General features: G+C 39.6%; 1 protein-coding gene across 2 annotated transcripts in view; it reads right to left on the minus strand.

The window, feature by feature from the left end:
- LOC129188993 (contactin-associated protein-like 4) overlaps positions 1 to 15,737 on the minus strand; it is an 84,986-nt gene that overhangs the window by 38,750 nt on the left and 30,499 nt on the right. For both annotated transcript variants that reach the window (XM_054790190.1, XM_054790189.1), the window contains exons 3-5: positions 14,881 to 15,074; positions 10,696 to 10,843; positions 9,290 to 9,484 (exon numbers count right to left, since the gene is read on the minus strand). In XM_054790190.1, the coding sequence (XP_054646165.1) occupies positions 9,290 to 9,484; positions 10,696 to 10,843; positions 14,881 to 15,074 (537 nt within the window). The remainder of the gene's footprint in view (positions 1 to 9,289; positions 9,485 to 10,695; positions 10,844 to 14,880; positions 15,075 to 15,737) is intronic.

Raw genomic sequence — 15,737 nt, forward strand, 5'->3', positions numbered from 1 at the left:
GGTGTGTTTGTAATGGTGCATGTTTCTACCTTTCATGGCATGGGTTCAATTCCCAGCCAGGGATGCGTTGGGAATGGTAAAAGTAAGCCAAAACCTCTCATGCGATTGACTCGCTGTGGGGAAGTAAAGTACAAAAAAGTCAATTCTTTTGTTTGTCATTGCTGTTTTCTTGTGCATACTTGTGAGACAGCTCATGTCTGCTTGCACAGTAATGGTAAACACTTATTACGCCCATAAAGCCTTCTAAAAAAAAAGTCAAAGTGACATGCATATTAACCAAGCTACAGCGACATTGTTATTATTATTATTAACATTGTTACGTCAATCTAACTACATTACTGGCACATTACCACACCACACCGGCTAGCTACCAGTCGGCTAGCAACTAGCTTCACCACGCACTCGCCCGCAGCGTGTCAGCGCAGTGCTCACAGTGCCTCAGACCACTACCATAAAGGTAAGGCTACATATTCCTGCTGTGTTTTTATTTTTGAGTTTCGCAAAGTTAACACTAAATGTAGGTGTTCATTTCCATGTGGCTATGTGAAATCAATGCGTTGAGGAAGGAAGTTCCGGTAATGCTCGAAAAGACCAAAATACAGCAGAGTACTGTATTACATGTTATGAATGCACCTGTGACTACATGGTTATAAAAGAGAAAGACGTGTCTTCATGTCTCACATAACGATTGTGGATGATGGGCAAAATTCCAAAAAAGCTGCAATTTTCCTTTAAGCTAATAGCGAACTTTTAAATGTATGTGTTTAAATGCGGATACCTGTTAGCCATCTTTGACTTCGATACTTAATCTCATAATTCAGCCATCTCATGATGTGACTTGCTTGTGTATTTAAGAATCTTCAGGAGATAAATATGAGTAGCCTCTGAAAAGCTCCTATATGCTGTTACAAATATAATAAATATATATTCTTTTGCTCCTCTCTCGCTGTTGAGCCAACAGAAAACAGTGGCTCTGGATGGATGCTTTGAGTTATTGAGCTAAATTACACTGTCTGCAGACTGCGGACCCATGGGAAAGGGAGGGGAAGGCATGTGGTATACAGTGGAGTGATGGTGGGGGGGGATTGCACAAAAAGCATGCTGTTAAAAATGGTAAATAATACCCTTAAAAAACGACCAGAGCAGAACTGGGGCAGCATGAGGAAGATCGGTAAATAAGAATAGCGGGACAAAAAAATGCTGAGAAATGGGGCAAGGGAGTTGTCAGGTAGGTAGAAAAACAGAGCAGATGACTAGAAAGCAGGATGCAGTGACAGTGATGTGATTGAGGTGGACAATGTGGCTTTTTTTGACCTTGGCTCTGTCGCTGCATTGGCATAGCTCAGTCTATTTTCTATACCTGTGCAACTAAATGTGATATTCATGCAAGCCAACGTTAGCAAAGCTGAGAAACAGATTTGGTCATGCAGGACAGGTATCGCTCAAAGTCAGTCAGTCAGACTGATAGTAGATTAGATCTTACCGGAGCAGAGTGACAGTAGTCAAAGCCACCAGGGAACTAAAACCCCACCAACTCAGAACTCATCTCTTTTGATTTTCTTGTCTTTTATCCATGTGATGACCAGAATCGTATTCAGTGTTTGATAGGGTTGTACATCTCTTTGTCATAGCCGATTCGATATACGCATCTACACACGGCTTTAGATACGATTCAAAAACGATATATTAAAAAAAAAAACAGAACAATTTGATGCAGTGTATGAACGGAATGATTCTAGGGTTCCGTCCTTGTAAAAGCCAAAGATGTTCCAAAGGTTAGCCAGCGCGCTGCTACTATTTACATCCATTCTCGTCTTCAATAATGGTAAACTACGGAGCATGAATCGTTCGTGGACAGCCCAGGCTCTTGCGTTGTTTTATAGACACACTGTCAACCAACTGCTACTATCGCGATACTCGGTGCATGTCTCTCCAAGTGATCAATCAAAGGATTTATGGCAGATTCTTATGTATTGATCAAGGAGACTAGTAACCAACAGAGCCGTATCTCTCAATTGTCAAACTGGATATCTGGTTGTATCGGTTTATCTTTCAGAGCCCTAGTGTTTGGCATATATGAATGATGAATTCATGTTTCATTTTTCTGTCAAATGTAATAGAATAAGCTAAACCTTGCATTGCTCCTAAATCAACTATCAAGACATGTGGGAAATGACTCAATGGGTAGAAAAGCCCACAGACACACTTCAAAGTCATGTCGAGAGACTTTCCAGAAGAATGGCATAAACAATGAGTAGTAGTAGTAGTATCTTGCATTCTTGTAAAGTCGTCCCTTGCTACATCGCGGTTCGAACATCGCTCCCTCACTCTATTGCTTTTTTTCCGAAAATTCTTTAACAAATGATCGTGGTTGACTATATATAGACTATTAGTCTATATATATGTAGTATTCTGGTCACTAGGCGTCAGTAATGTTACAATGATAAGACATGACGTTATATTACATTACCTTCACACTGCATGGAGTCAGCTATGGCATGTCTGACATGACATAGTGAAAAAAGTTCTCCCATTCCATGTGGAAGTGGTAAGTTTTGGGCGTCTCACTCTCTTTGAAACCCTTTCTTAAGGCTGATTCCTAACCATAAACAAATTGGAGGCTAAATAGTTAGCTCTGTAGCATGCTTGCTAGCATGTTGAAAGCGGCGGCTCTCTCTTGTGTCCCTGCAGTGATCCCTTTGCCTGCGCATTACAGTTGAGCAATGTGTTGTAAACCAAGAATATTAGGAGTGTAAAGGTGACTATGGGGTGTTATTTCATGTCTCCAGGGCTCAAATAATGACCTTTCGTGGATTCGCTGTTTCGTGGAAGTTCAATTTTGCATATTTTTTTAACAGTGTTTGAACGTTGGTGTATTAGAGTGATCTATTAGTCCTTTGTTGTGTGTCTGTCTGTCTATCATGTTGAAGACGTGTGCAGCTCCACCTCGTCTAAGTGTGTTTGCGTGCCTGTACAAGCATATTAGGAACCCAAAATAGCCAGCTAAATGTAGAGCCACAACAGTCCGTATTGGCTGAGGGAGAACCCGCCCATCGTTTTTTCTGTGTCCTGATTGGCTGTAGGCCATTGTCAGTCAATCTCGTTCGTGTCATTGCTAGCCAACTGCGTGAGCTGCTTGCTCAAGAAGAAGAAGCTAACTGGCGAAAGGAATCTTCCGTTTAAGGAGTAGGACGAGGAAAAGGACGATGGCAGGAGCGATATGTTTTAACAAGGATACAAAAACGCTACAGCGAAACGGCGGCAGGACGAAGGGCGGTTCCGCGTGAGTCACTTAATCATTTATTGTGTCCAACCTAGTAGATTGATCATTAAAATTCAAACAAAATTGGAACTTTGAGGGTGTTTAAAATGTGAGAAAATGTTAATACTTTTCTGAGAAAAGTGTATGGTGAGGGGTTTTACAGCTTTAAAACAAATATAATAATTGTAAACAAATAAAGTTGGCTACTTCGCAGATTTCACTTATTGCGGGCTATTTTGGGAACCTGTGATAAACGAGGGAACACTGTATTGAATCCTACTTCATGGAAATTCACTTATGGAGCCAATTATCCGCGATAAACGAGGGACGACTGTACTGTGAATGGATCAATTCTGAGGCTAAATTGGGTCATTGGGAAAACCAAGGCCCCAAAAAGGCAATTTATCATTTACATTTCAAACCTCAATATACAGTACAGTTAATCTTTAAAACAATAACCTCATTGATTAGACCCAGAATATACTGTAAATAAAACAAACTAAATCTCCTTTCCCACTACCGATTGACTCTGGGAATTTTTTGCCTTTTTACTGGGTCGCTGTGTGAACAACACCGATACGGAATTGCCGTCACAAATCATTTTTCAAATTTGACTTTATTTTATTTCGTTATGAACTTTGCATTATTTATTATATTCATTATGCGACGGACGCACCAGATTTAGCGTTCAGGTAATTTCCATCTGTCGTCCTTGTGACGTAACAGAGGCGAGACGGTGGCTGTGTGAAAGGGAATTGAGACACCCGAGACCCACTTCTCCAATTGAAAGCAATTGTGGAGCCTGACAAGTATTGTATGTCACACAAGATGCTGTCGCCATTATCTAATTATCTGTTTGTGGGAAGCTGTGTCGCTCCGTGAACACACACACAGACACAGCAGTGTCCTCCATCACCGGGTTTCATCGTGAAAGTCACAGACAAATGCCAGCTCTACTGTTATATCTCTGATGCCCCAATTTTGGGGAATCTGTGCGAAAGAGGCTAAACGTGATCGTTACAGTGAATCTATACTGATCAGATTAAGTTGATATAGTGATAAGAAAGTACAGTATATGCATTGTGCACTATTATTAGGCAAATTGCTTTCTGAGGATTCGTTTTGTTCATTATTGAACTAAAGAGCTCTTGGTCAATCCAAAATCTTAATAGACCACAAACATGAATATTCAAGAAAGTAAGTGAGGTTGGAGGTCATGGTTCACCAGTAGCACCAATTTTTAGCTGCAAATTCGCATTCCTGAGAGCATTTGTTGTTCCATGTGGTGATGTTAGCAATCTATTTGCTTCTTGGTCTTCCTTTTTCTCTCTATTTTCCTTCTAGAACTTGAGTTTGAAATAGGCTGTGTTTGATTGTATGTCCAAAGAACATGTTTTTCCTTTCCATAATGTCCATCAAAAGCTTTCCCTGATGTCATTCACTATGTTTACATGCAGTCAGTATTCAGGTTAAGGTCAATATTCCGGTTTTCGAAACATTCGCAATAACCCGTGACGTGAGAAAAAAAACACAACAAAACCCCGCATGCACAACATCTCGACGCACGGAAAATGTCATTTCCGCAATGCGTGTCATTTCTGCTTCTTCTTCCTGTTTCCAAAAACAACAGCAACACCAGCACGGTGGATAATGAACGCCTTTGTTTGCGCTTTGGTGCTGGTACTGACCCCAGCACTTGGCACTATTCTGTCCCACTTTCTTCATTAATGGAAGGCGAGAACGTGAAGAAAGCTGTGCCATCCATATCCATGCAATATCCGCCAGAGCCCTCCGGACACTTTTGAAGGTGCGTTCGTACAAACCCTGCTTCTCATATCTTCTTGCTCAGCTTCTGATAGATTTCGCTATCGCGGTACTTTCTACCGTCAATAAAAGACATAATGTTCCTGTCTTTCACCACACTAACGAGGTGGCTTGTTTCCTCCTCGCTCCAAAAGTGTGAGGTTTTGCGTGTCGCCACGTTTACAAGTAGCTCCTGCCAAAGACACAAGAATCCTTTTAAATAGAACACGCGCAGAACACAAATTAATGCTCCTTTTGATCGGGATATCCCGATAGGAGTATACATGACCCAGGGGTAATATTTGGGTTTTTAAAAACCGGAATAGGAGCATATTTTGTTTTTTCAAAAGGGTTATTTGACTGCATGTAAACGTTCTCATTGTTAGTACTTCCTTGTTGGTTTTTCTTTCTTGCAGGATACCTTTACCATTTTACATACACACCACATCTCTAAAGACTCCGGCCTTTTTGCAATGGATTTAGTTATTGTCCAAGTTTCAGAGCAATATAATAAAGTAGATATTAGCACGGAGTACTTTTACTGAAAGCCCTTTTGGCTACAGTTATTCTACAGTTAATTTCTTTCTTACATGGTCCCTCCATTGGTTTGGTTTGGTTTGGTTTGGTTTAGTTTATTTGAACATGAAGGTTACAATGAAATACATCTCGTGAATCATTTTTTGACAGTTCCACATGTCCAAAAGGAGTAGGAAGAAGCAAAGCTTATTTAATCCTACCCCCCATCCATTCTACATCTAGTACAGTACATGTAGTTCACTTCCTGGATTCCATGTCATGTTTTCAGTGATAGTCAGGATAACACATAATAGATAACGGTGAGATAACCGTCCCCCCAAAAAAAGAGAGAACATTCATAATAATGATAATATGATGACAATACTAAATAAATAAATAAATAAATAAATAAGAACAAAGCTTTTTTTTTTTTTTTTTTTTTTTAAACACAACAAAGAAAATTATATTAAAAAAAAATAAATAAATAAATAGAAATAAATAAATAACAAATAAAATTTAATTAAATAAATAAAAAATAAAATAAAATAAAATAAAATAGAAAATAAAAAAATAAATAAATAAAATAAAATAACAAACCTGACAGAACAATCAGGACTCTTCTGCCTTGTATTTGGCAAACATCAACTGCTTGTATTGTTTTTTGAATTTGCTCATCTCTGTACATTGTTTGAGTTCTTTACTCAATCCGTTCCATAATTTAATTCCACACACGGAAATGCTATGGGTTTTCAGCGTTGTTCTCGCATATAAATGTTTTAGGTTTAATTTTCCTCTAAGATCATATTTCTCCTCTCTGATTGAGAAATACTTGATTAGATTTTTGGGTAACGAGTTATTATTAACTTTATACATTATTCTAGCGGTTTGAAAGTGTACTAAATCTGCGAATTTTAATATCTGTGATTTTAAAAATAAAGGGTTTGTATGTTCTCTATACTTGGCATTATGAATTATCCTCACAGATCTTTTTTGCAGTACAGTGAGTGAGTGAAGATTGCTTTTGTAATTATTTCCCCATATCTCCACACAATACGTTAGATATGGAAATACTAAGGAACAGTACAGAGTGTGGAGTGATTTTTGATCAAGAAGATATTTTGCTTTATTCAATATAGAGATATTTCTCGCCACCTTTTGCTGTATATATTTAATATGAGATTTCCAACTCATTTTTTCATCTATTATAACCCCAAGGAATTTATATTCTTCCACTTTTTCAATATCCGTTCCATTAATTTGTATTTGGTCGTACGTGTCCTTTCTACTATTACCAAATAGCATTATTTTAGTTTTACTTAAATTCAGAGATAATCTATTCTTGTCAAACCATGACTTTAATATGACCATTTCATCCTTGACCTTTTTAATGAGTTCTTGTGTGCTTTCACCAGAACAGAAAGCAGTGGTATCATCGGCGAATAAGACCAATTTTAAGTTGTTAGTTACTTTGCAAATGTCGTTAATGTACAAGTTAAACAGTTTTGGTCCCAGTATGGACCCCTGTGGTACTCCACACGTATTGTGTAGACTCCCAGATGTATATTCTCCTAGCTTTACAAATTGTTTCCTCTTTGCTAGGTAGCTTTTAACCCAATTTAAGACTAAACCTCTAATTCCGTACCTTTCTAATTTTGAAATTAAAATAGTGTGATTAATTGTATCGAAGGCTTTTGTCAGATCCATGAATACTGCAGCTGCGCATCTTCTGTTGTCTATGGCAGTAGTGATTTCCTCCGTGATTGGTATAGTTATAAAAATGTAATTCCCTCAATGTTCAGTATTTTTACCACCTACTGTATATTCACATGAATTGTGGGCATTGTGATGTTCTTCCTTGTAAGGTCTTGGTCTTTTTCGCATTCATTTTCATTCTGTATATTTTTCCTGCGTCGTTGATGGAATCCAATATGTTTTGCGAGTTATTTTCATTTTCAGCGAGCAGTACCGTATCATTTGCGTATATCTCAAGTTGTTCACATATTTTCCCCCTACGGAAACATCTCTCAGATTTTCCAATGCTTTTAGAAATTTGTTCAGCGGGGATGGGGACTGAATACATCCTTGTCGCACACCTCTTTTGATACGCATTGCATCAGAAAAGCCGTCTCCGGGTCATACGTACGCTATCTGAGGTCTCGAAATGTGAACAATTGTTGGGCAGTTATTCATTTTAACTATTATATTACACATCTAAACAAAAAAATCATCATTTTTACATGTCCTTTTATGCAGCGAAGCATTGAAATGAGGGATATATACTTTTTTTCTGTACCATTGCTTGAAGAAAGTGGTGGTGGTCTGTATGTTGATGATCAACATGAAGTCCAACAAACTTATATTTTATAATACCAGTGTTAGGGATGGACACACGTTGTTTTTTCCTTGTGTTTATTTTTTGCAGGAAGCAGCTGATTGGCCCCTCCATCTCTGGAGCATACACAGTAAGTGTGTGCAGGTGTGCTTTGCTCGCGCTTTGCTGCCCGCTCTGCTCATGCTGGCTCATCTCCAACTCCTCGTCATGCTCCTGGGCCACTCAGCTGCTTCTTGCTGGCTGCAGGTGTGACGCTGAGCCGTAGCCTGGATTTTTCTCCCGTTAGTTTTAGTTTCTCGTTTGCACTCCTGTTACCGGCTGTCCTGTTGTGTTTTCTTGTTTAGGGGTAGCGGTGATGTGACAAGACGACGGCCCTGCATAGGGTTGGCTTGTTCACCTCACCGTCCTTTTGTTTGTTTGGGCCAGCGCATGAGGACGTGTTTATTTTTTCACTTTGGGACATGAGAGGGATTTAAGTGGGTTTTTTTTTTAGTTTATTCATCAATAAACTTGGGTAACTTCATTTTCTTGCTTCCTGTGTCCTCATTAACTATGTTATGTAAACCTATGTTTTAACACCAGTCCATAGCAGGACCCCACCTCTATCCTGCTGGCATGTGATTTGAAGATTTAGAGTCTGATCTAGCCACAGGGTCCATCCATTTGGTCTGTCAAGAGCCATCTTATTTCACCAGTCCATAAAACCTTTGAAAAAAATCTGTCTTCAGATATTTCTTGGCACAGTCTTGATGTTTCAATTGTCTTGTCGAGCGATGGTTTTATGGTCGAAGTGCTCACTTGCCTAACAATTGTGCACACAGCATATTGAAAACTCGGCAGGGATATGTGTTGCAAAAGTACTCATAATACACACACACACACACACACACACACACACACACATACATACATACATACTGCAGGGCCCCCGCAAGTCTGTATAGGAGGAGACCATAGAACTGAAAATTCTGCCCACTGTGCACCACAGAATCTGTCCTTACATGGTACAGCATCCATCATACATTAAAAGACAGCACGCACACAGGGGATATATCAAAGAGTGAGGGGAACACAACGCAAAAAAAAGAAAGTGGCACTGTAAAAAGTAAAAGAAAACTGAAAAACAAAGAAAAAATTACAACAGGATGATGAGAATGTTAACATGTTAACACATACCCACCATTTGTACAATTAATAGCGTGAAGGAAGATGCCAAATAGTGCCATATACAGTAGTTTTTCACCAAATACCTCTGATCATGGGTTTTCAGAAATACACATTTTTTTGAGAGACTACACTTCCTATATGATTATCTGACACAGACCACAAAGACAACCGCACAGCCCCTAATGTTGTAGAATGAAAGATGACTATACCTTGTTGGTGAACGAGCAGCAGCTTGCCATTTTCTAATGCCAGAGTGAGGCTGTGATCTCCTTTCCCCTCAGCATGGAGCACCATCCCAGAATTCTTCAGGGTTTTCAGATTCAGAGAAATGGCCATTGGGCTCGGTCTAGCATTCAGCCTGTATAGCACACTGCTGCTGCCATCAAAGTTTGCAACATCAGAAGCTACAAGAATAAAGAGGTGAAACAAAGAGCAACATAAATGTAATATTTGTATCTTTGGGCACAGAAAAACATCATAGAATCTTTTCTTAGAGGATTTTAAAAAGACTTCTAGAAATTATGGTTAACGGCCAAAGGACTATCTTGACTAAATTAGTTCGTAGCGGTTTCACTGCTACCTATCAGCTTCTCATTGTGTTCCAGTTGTAAGCCACAATTAAATTAGCATCCCCCTTTTACCACAAACTCAGCTCTACTCTAAGTTAAAACACATTTTGGAGTCAGAAGCACCATCACTCTATTAAGTCGTTTCACAAAAATTAAGGCAAAAACAAATTAAAAAAAAAGATATCCACCCAAATGTTTCTTCTTTTTTTGTATTACCTGTTTGCTTGGGGCCTTGGTATTGTCTAACGGTGGCCCTGGCCAATAGCACTCAGCATAAATCAATTTCTAAATGTACAGTTAATCCATGTGATCGGTATCGGTCGATGTCAGTCATGAAAAATTGGTATTGGAATCGGCAGCACAAAACCCTGATCGGAGCATCCCTATTGTAAACAGGATTTGTAATTCTGTAACTACGAAAATATATATATGTGTGTGTGTGTGTGTGTATGTTCAAGTCCAACAAATAGCTTGAAATGGTACAAAGTGGTGACGTACCAGAGGTTAAAAAAAAGCGTAAGGTTACCTATAATTGAAAAATAATGTGTATTTCAGAATTATACAAAAAGACCTGTTTCAAGGACCACAAAAATGAGTCAACTATTCAAAGCTGTTCCGCAGAAATGGGCGGGCAATCAAGCCTTGGCAGGTGGTGCAACTAATTCCTACAAGTGTTTCAAGTTCTGGAGTACTTACTACCTCCTCTGTCTGCATGAAAAAACAGTGCGGAACACACTGTGGTGGTATACCCTTGTGAACAGCAGTTGAACAGCATTGTACTGGAGAAAGTAATTTGTTGGTACAAAAATGGCATGAAAGAAGGGAATTAACAATGAAAGAGAGACAGACCATCTTAACACTTAAAAGAGAAATTGGAGTGTTCTAAAACTTATGGCCGTTAGTGTATACACTGTATATAAAAACGTATTGTTGTTTTTGTACTTACTATGGTGAGTCTTTAGCTCAAAACACCAATCGCTTATTGTGTCATCCGAACAATGCATACTCTGAAAATGTAAGTGTATTAAAGATTAGAGAAAAGGTACCATAGTGACATCCGTATATTTCTAGTCTAAGTCCAATCCTCCCGGTTGGGTTCCAGGCCACAGGGATGAGGCGAAGAAACCGGGCAACCACTGGTTGATCAAGTTTATACTGGACCACAGTGTCAGCATTTGAGTTACCTGGAAGAGCCTGGAAAAACATACATTTTCAATATTTCCAAAATGGCTCAGCAATATATACAGTAGTTATGGCAGCTACATCTTCCATAATTCTAAATAAATCTGGGACCATATCACATGGAAGCGCAGTGGTGCCTTGATAAGTCAAATAAGATAGATATAAGATATAGATAGATAAGATATACACAACCACTACCTTTTGAGATAGTGAAACTATGACTGTGACTCTGGTTGACATTAAAAAGCCAGGCCACAAAGAATAATAGTCTGGGGAAGACGTCTGTTATGCATAACACGATTATTCAAGTGCATGACCTTTGTTTCAGTTTGTGTTCTCCTCTTGAGGATTTGAGTGTTTGATGATGTGTGCTCGTATGTCTGGTGAGTGAAACTGATGTGCTGCTCTCTGACTCAAATTGGCTTATCTGAGGGTACGTAATTGTCATCTCAGTACTGTCCTCAGCATTCTGAAGAGTTTATCCGTCTGGGCAGTGGAGCATTAAGCTCACCAAATGTCTCTGAGCAGCATCACATTTAGTTTCTCTGCATTGTATGGACAGATGAGCTCCCTCTGACAAGCTTTCAAAAACACAGGTTTAGGTTGAGAGTGGGAAGACAAGCTTGAGGAAGAATCACATAGCAAAGGCAGTATAGGTGGTATATTCGGATACTATCAGATACCCATCTCATCTACTCCAGGAAAAAAACTGAACACCATGGTTGTGGACTCTCTTCTTGTTCGCTGGATTATTGACTGTTTGACCAACAAACCACAGTTGGTCAGGATGGGGAACTGAAGGTCCTCAACACTGAAAATCAGCACAGGTGCACCACAGGGCATGTTGTTTTCACCACTTCTCTTCACCCTCTACACAAATGGTTTTAATTACAACTCCGATACATGTCACATGCAGAAATTTACAGACTACACTGTAATTGTGGCATGTATAAAGGAGGGGATGGGGACAGTATATGAGCCTGGCGTGGTGTGAGTGGAATAAACATCCATCCAATCCATTTTCTACGCCACTTATCCTAATTAGGGTCGCTGGAGCCTATCCCAGCTGACTTCGGGCGAGAGGCAGGGTACACCCTGGACTGGTCGCCAGCCAATCGCAGGGCACATACAGACAAACAACCATTCACACTCACATTCATTCCGATGGACAACTTAGAGTCGCCAATTAACCTAACATGCATGTTTTTGGAATGTGGGAGGAAACCGGAGAACCACGCAGGGGGAGAACATGCAAACTCCACACAGAGATGCCCAGCAGAGATTCGAATCCAGATCTTCCCGATCTCCAGAGTGTGTGGCCTGTGTGACTGTGTGCTAACCACTCATTCACCGTGCGGCCACAGCTGAACATCTCTAAAACAAAAGAGATGGTTCTTGACTTCCGTCGGGCACTCCTCTCTTCACGGCCCATTACCATTGATGATAATGAGGTAGAGGCGGTCGGCACATACCGATATTTGGGACTACAATTTGACAATAAGATGAATTGGTCTGAAAATATGGACAATGTATACAGAAAAGGTCAGTGCAGAATGTACTTTTTGAAGGAGAATTCCACTCTTTTAATGTTTGCTCCAAGCTTTTATGTGTGTTTTAACAGTCCATAGTGTCCAGTGTACTTTTTTATGCAGCTTTCTGTTGGAGGGGGAAGAGCAAAGAAAAAAGACACACACAGACTGGAGCGTCTCATCTGGAGAGCAGGCTCTGTGGTTGGGATGAGCCTCAAGTCTCTGCAGGTGGTGGTAGGACTGAATTAAGATCAATCCAGGAGAACAGCAGCCACCCCCTGCACACTGTTTTTTTTTTCCACCAGAGGAACTCTGTCAGTGACAGATTCCTCTCATTGGTCTGTTCAACTGAGCCGTTTAAAAACTCCTTTGTCCTATGTGCCATCAGGCTCCACAATGCTGCTACTTCTGGGAAGGGAGGGAGATGGGGGTTCCACTACAAACCAACATCTCCATGCACTTTACCTCACTGCAATAATATTGGTGTTTTTTATTGGTAGCGGTGGTAATGTATTTATTGATTTTGTGCATTTTTATTATTTGTCTGTTAGTGCATTAATGCTTTGTTAATGTATTTTATCTGATGGCGTGTGGATGTTTATGCGCAATAGACTACCACGTAATTTCCTTCAGGATTAATAAAGTAGTACCTAACCTAACCATGAGAAAATAGTCCAATAAAAGTCAGGATCTTTAGAATCCTGTGTAACAGTCTTTTTTTTCCCAGTGGTGATGCTTATTTGCAGTGAATTGTGGCCAGAGGTATGAAAAATTAAGTTAATTAGAGGAGAAATGTCTATCTCCAAAGACCATGTAATGTCAGTTTGACGGAAAGGGGTGAGACAAACATGGTGACAAACAGCAGTGACATGGTATTTCACCACAAAATATAAAATACAAAGTTGGCAGGCAGTTAAAGACCCAAAGCAGAACAACAAACCACACCCCAGGTGACACAAAAATACTGATGATAAACTGGGCAACAAATCACACCAACTAGACACCGCTGGGTAGAAAACAAAGAGAGGCAGGGAGCTGATTGGCTCACACAGAAGGCAGATATCGAGACAAGGTGAAACTAATGAAGTATCTGCCAATCAATCACAACATCGAGCACACCTGCTTTGCCCAAGCACATCCGATACAAGAGTTGTACAAACATAACACAAAATGTAATGTAAAAACAAAGTTGGTTTGTAGTTGCCCTAGTTGGGTACAGTGTTAGTAATCCTTCACCTTTACAAAAATGCCATTTTCTCTCATGTTAAGACATCAAGCATTGGTAGCAGAACATCAAGCGGGAGCACGTTGCAAATGAAACCATCATCTGTCTTCTGCACACACAAAGCAATCTTGTTGGCGGCAGACTCTATGGACCAACAACTGAATAACATACAGGTAGGATGGACAACAAAGGATAATAAAGCTGATTTTTAACCGACACTGTCAGAGAGATATCAGTTTAATATGTTTGTTATTGTTGTTGTATGTGTGGTTTGCAGTGGTGTCAACGGCACTGCATTATATGTTTCTAATACTTTGCCACTCCTAAGTGTGATGTGAGTAAACTATTAGATATTGAGAGTTGCTTTTGTTTAGAAGACAGCAGGAAAATGATGAAGACATGTAATTGATCATGTTCCCACACTTTGTTCAAGTTTAGCAAGGACGTCTCATACACATCTGAGTTTTGAGTCACATCGTATAAACATGTTCGTTTGATCATTAGAAGAGTCGAGAAGTATGAGAGTAAAAAACTAAGTTTTTTGTCTCTGTTCTCATTCTTTGTACTTTCACCTTTTGTGGTTTAGTGAAGTACAGTCGTCCCTCGCCACACTGCGGTTTCGAACTCCATCATGGTTTTTCATACATATTAATTAATAAATCACACTGTTTTGTGGTTAAATATGGCCTATTAGTATTTTAAAAAATGTCTAAATTAAGCATTTTCAAGCAGAAAAAGGCGGGGTACACCCTGGACTGGTTGCCAGCCAATCGCAAGGCACATATAGACTGCCACTTATTTTATTAGTCAGTCAAGTAGGAAGGAAGACTGTATTTGCACAATGTAACCAGTGAACCTATAGTGCTCCCTGCCTGCATCCTCCGATCCAGTTTTAAGCGCCCATTCTAGTTCTTGTACATATTGGGCAATGCAGAAGCCAAACTCTAGTAGGTATTTGTAAGGAGCAACATCAGTTTTGTTTGTCGCATTATGCATCACTCTATTTACATGCACACATATTTTTAAAAATGTAGCGTAAAAGTTATCGTCGTCCAGGCTTCGGAGACCTTATAGCATGGGCATGATGGAAAAGGGGTTCTTAACCGGCTTGAAAGGCTCCCCTGTACCATATTGCATTTATTTGATATAATATACCACACTATTTACAATAGTTGATGCAGTGATCGCCATCTCTTCTACACACACAAGCCAGATCAGGATTTACAAATCTGAACTGTAATGTGGCAAACCACACTGAACTTAAAAACATATGTGATGGTGATATGCGTATTTACCCCAAAACTGTCTTCTTGACGATGCTGCCTCCAGTTGTGTCCTGTGTCGCTAAACATCAACAGGTAAGCGGTCAGCCAATCAGAGCTGCCGTAACGTCCCTGCGTGGCAGCAGCTGTGATTCGGGTCCTCGCCCCCAGGTCCACCTCCAGCCACTGGTATCTGTCTGAGATGAGAGGAGACCAACCCCCAGCTCCTGCAAAGAGTAAGGAGTGGCACATCATTTCATCAAATATTGCGTCTCAGAGAGTAAAGGGCTGTTAGAGGTCGGCGGGTAGTCAAATTGCTGTAGTAAAACAGTGAAGTGAATCTGTACATTTTATTATCTGAAATCTGTGCTTTATTTTGGGTGATACGCTTCAAATCAAATCAAATCAATAAAAATCTAGTCAATCAAATAAAAAAAACATAGGACCACTACACAAGAGCTACACATATATAGTACAAGTTTTGGTTTCTTGGTTATGGTTAAGGTTTAATTTATTTGAACGTGCATACAAGTTACATTGGAATACATCACATACAGTATTAAAATTCACAGTTCCACATGTCCAAAAGGAGTAGGAAGAAGCAAAACACTCTTGCTGGTTTAAAATACTTGGGAAAATGGTAAGGTAATGTCATAATGTGGTAAAATAGTAGTCTAAGTTCTTCTCACCATAACTACTACTACTTCATATGACAATCATAATAAATAAGTATAAAATAGACATAACATAGTTGAATCATGTTGAGTGCTGACAATGAACTCGCAAGAATGAAGAGTTAATACAGTAAGTGTAGTTGTGATTAGGCATAGCATTGACAAATAAAATAGAACAGAACATAGTTGGATCATGGGTATAGACTACATACTCAC

The sequence above is a fragment of the Dunckerocampus dactyliophorus genome, chromosome 10 (genome assembly GCF_027744805.1).
Source record: "Dunckerocampus dactyliophorus isolate RoL2022-P2 chromosome 10, RoL_Ddac_1.1, whole genome shotgun sequence".
Lineage (NCBI taxonomy): Eukaryota > Metazoa > Chordata > Actinopteri > Syngnathiformes > Syngnathidae > Dunckerocampus > Dunckerocampus dactyliophorus.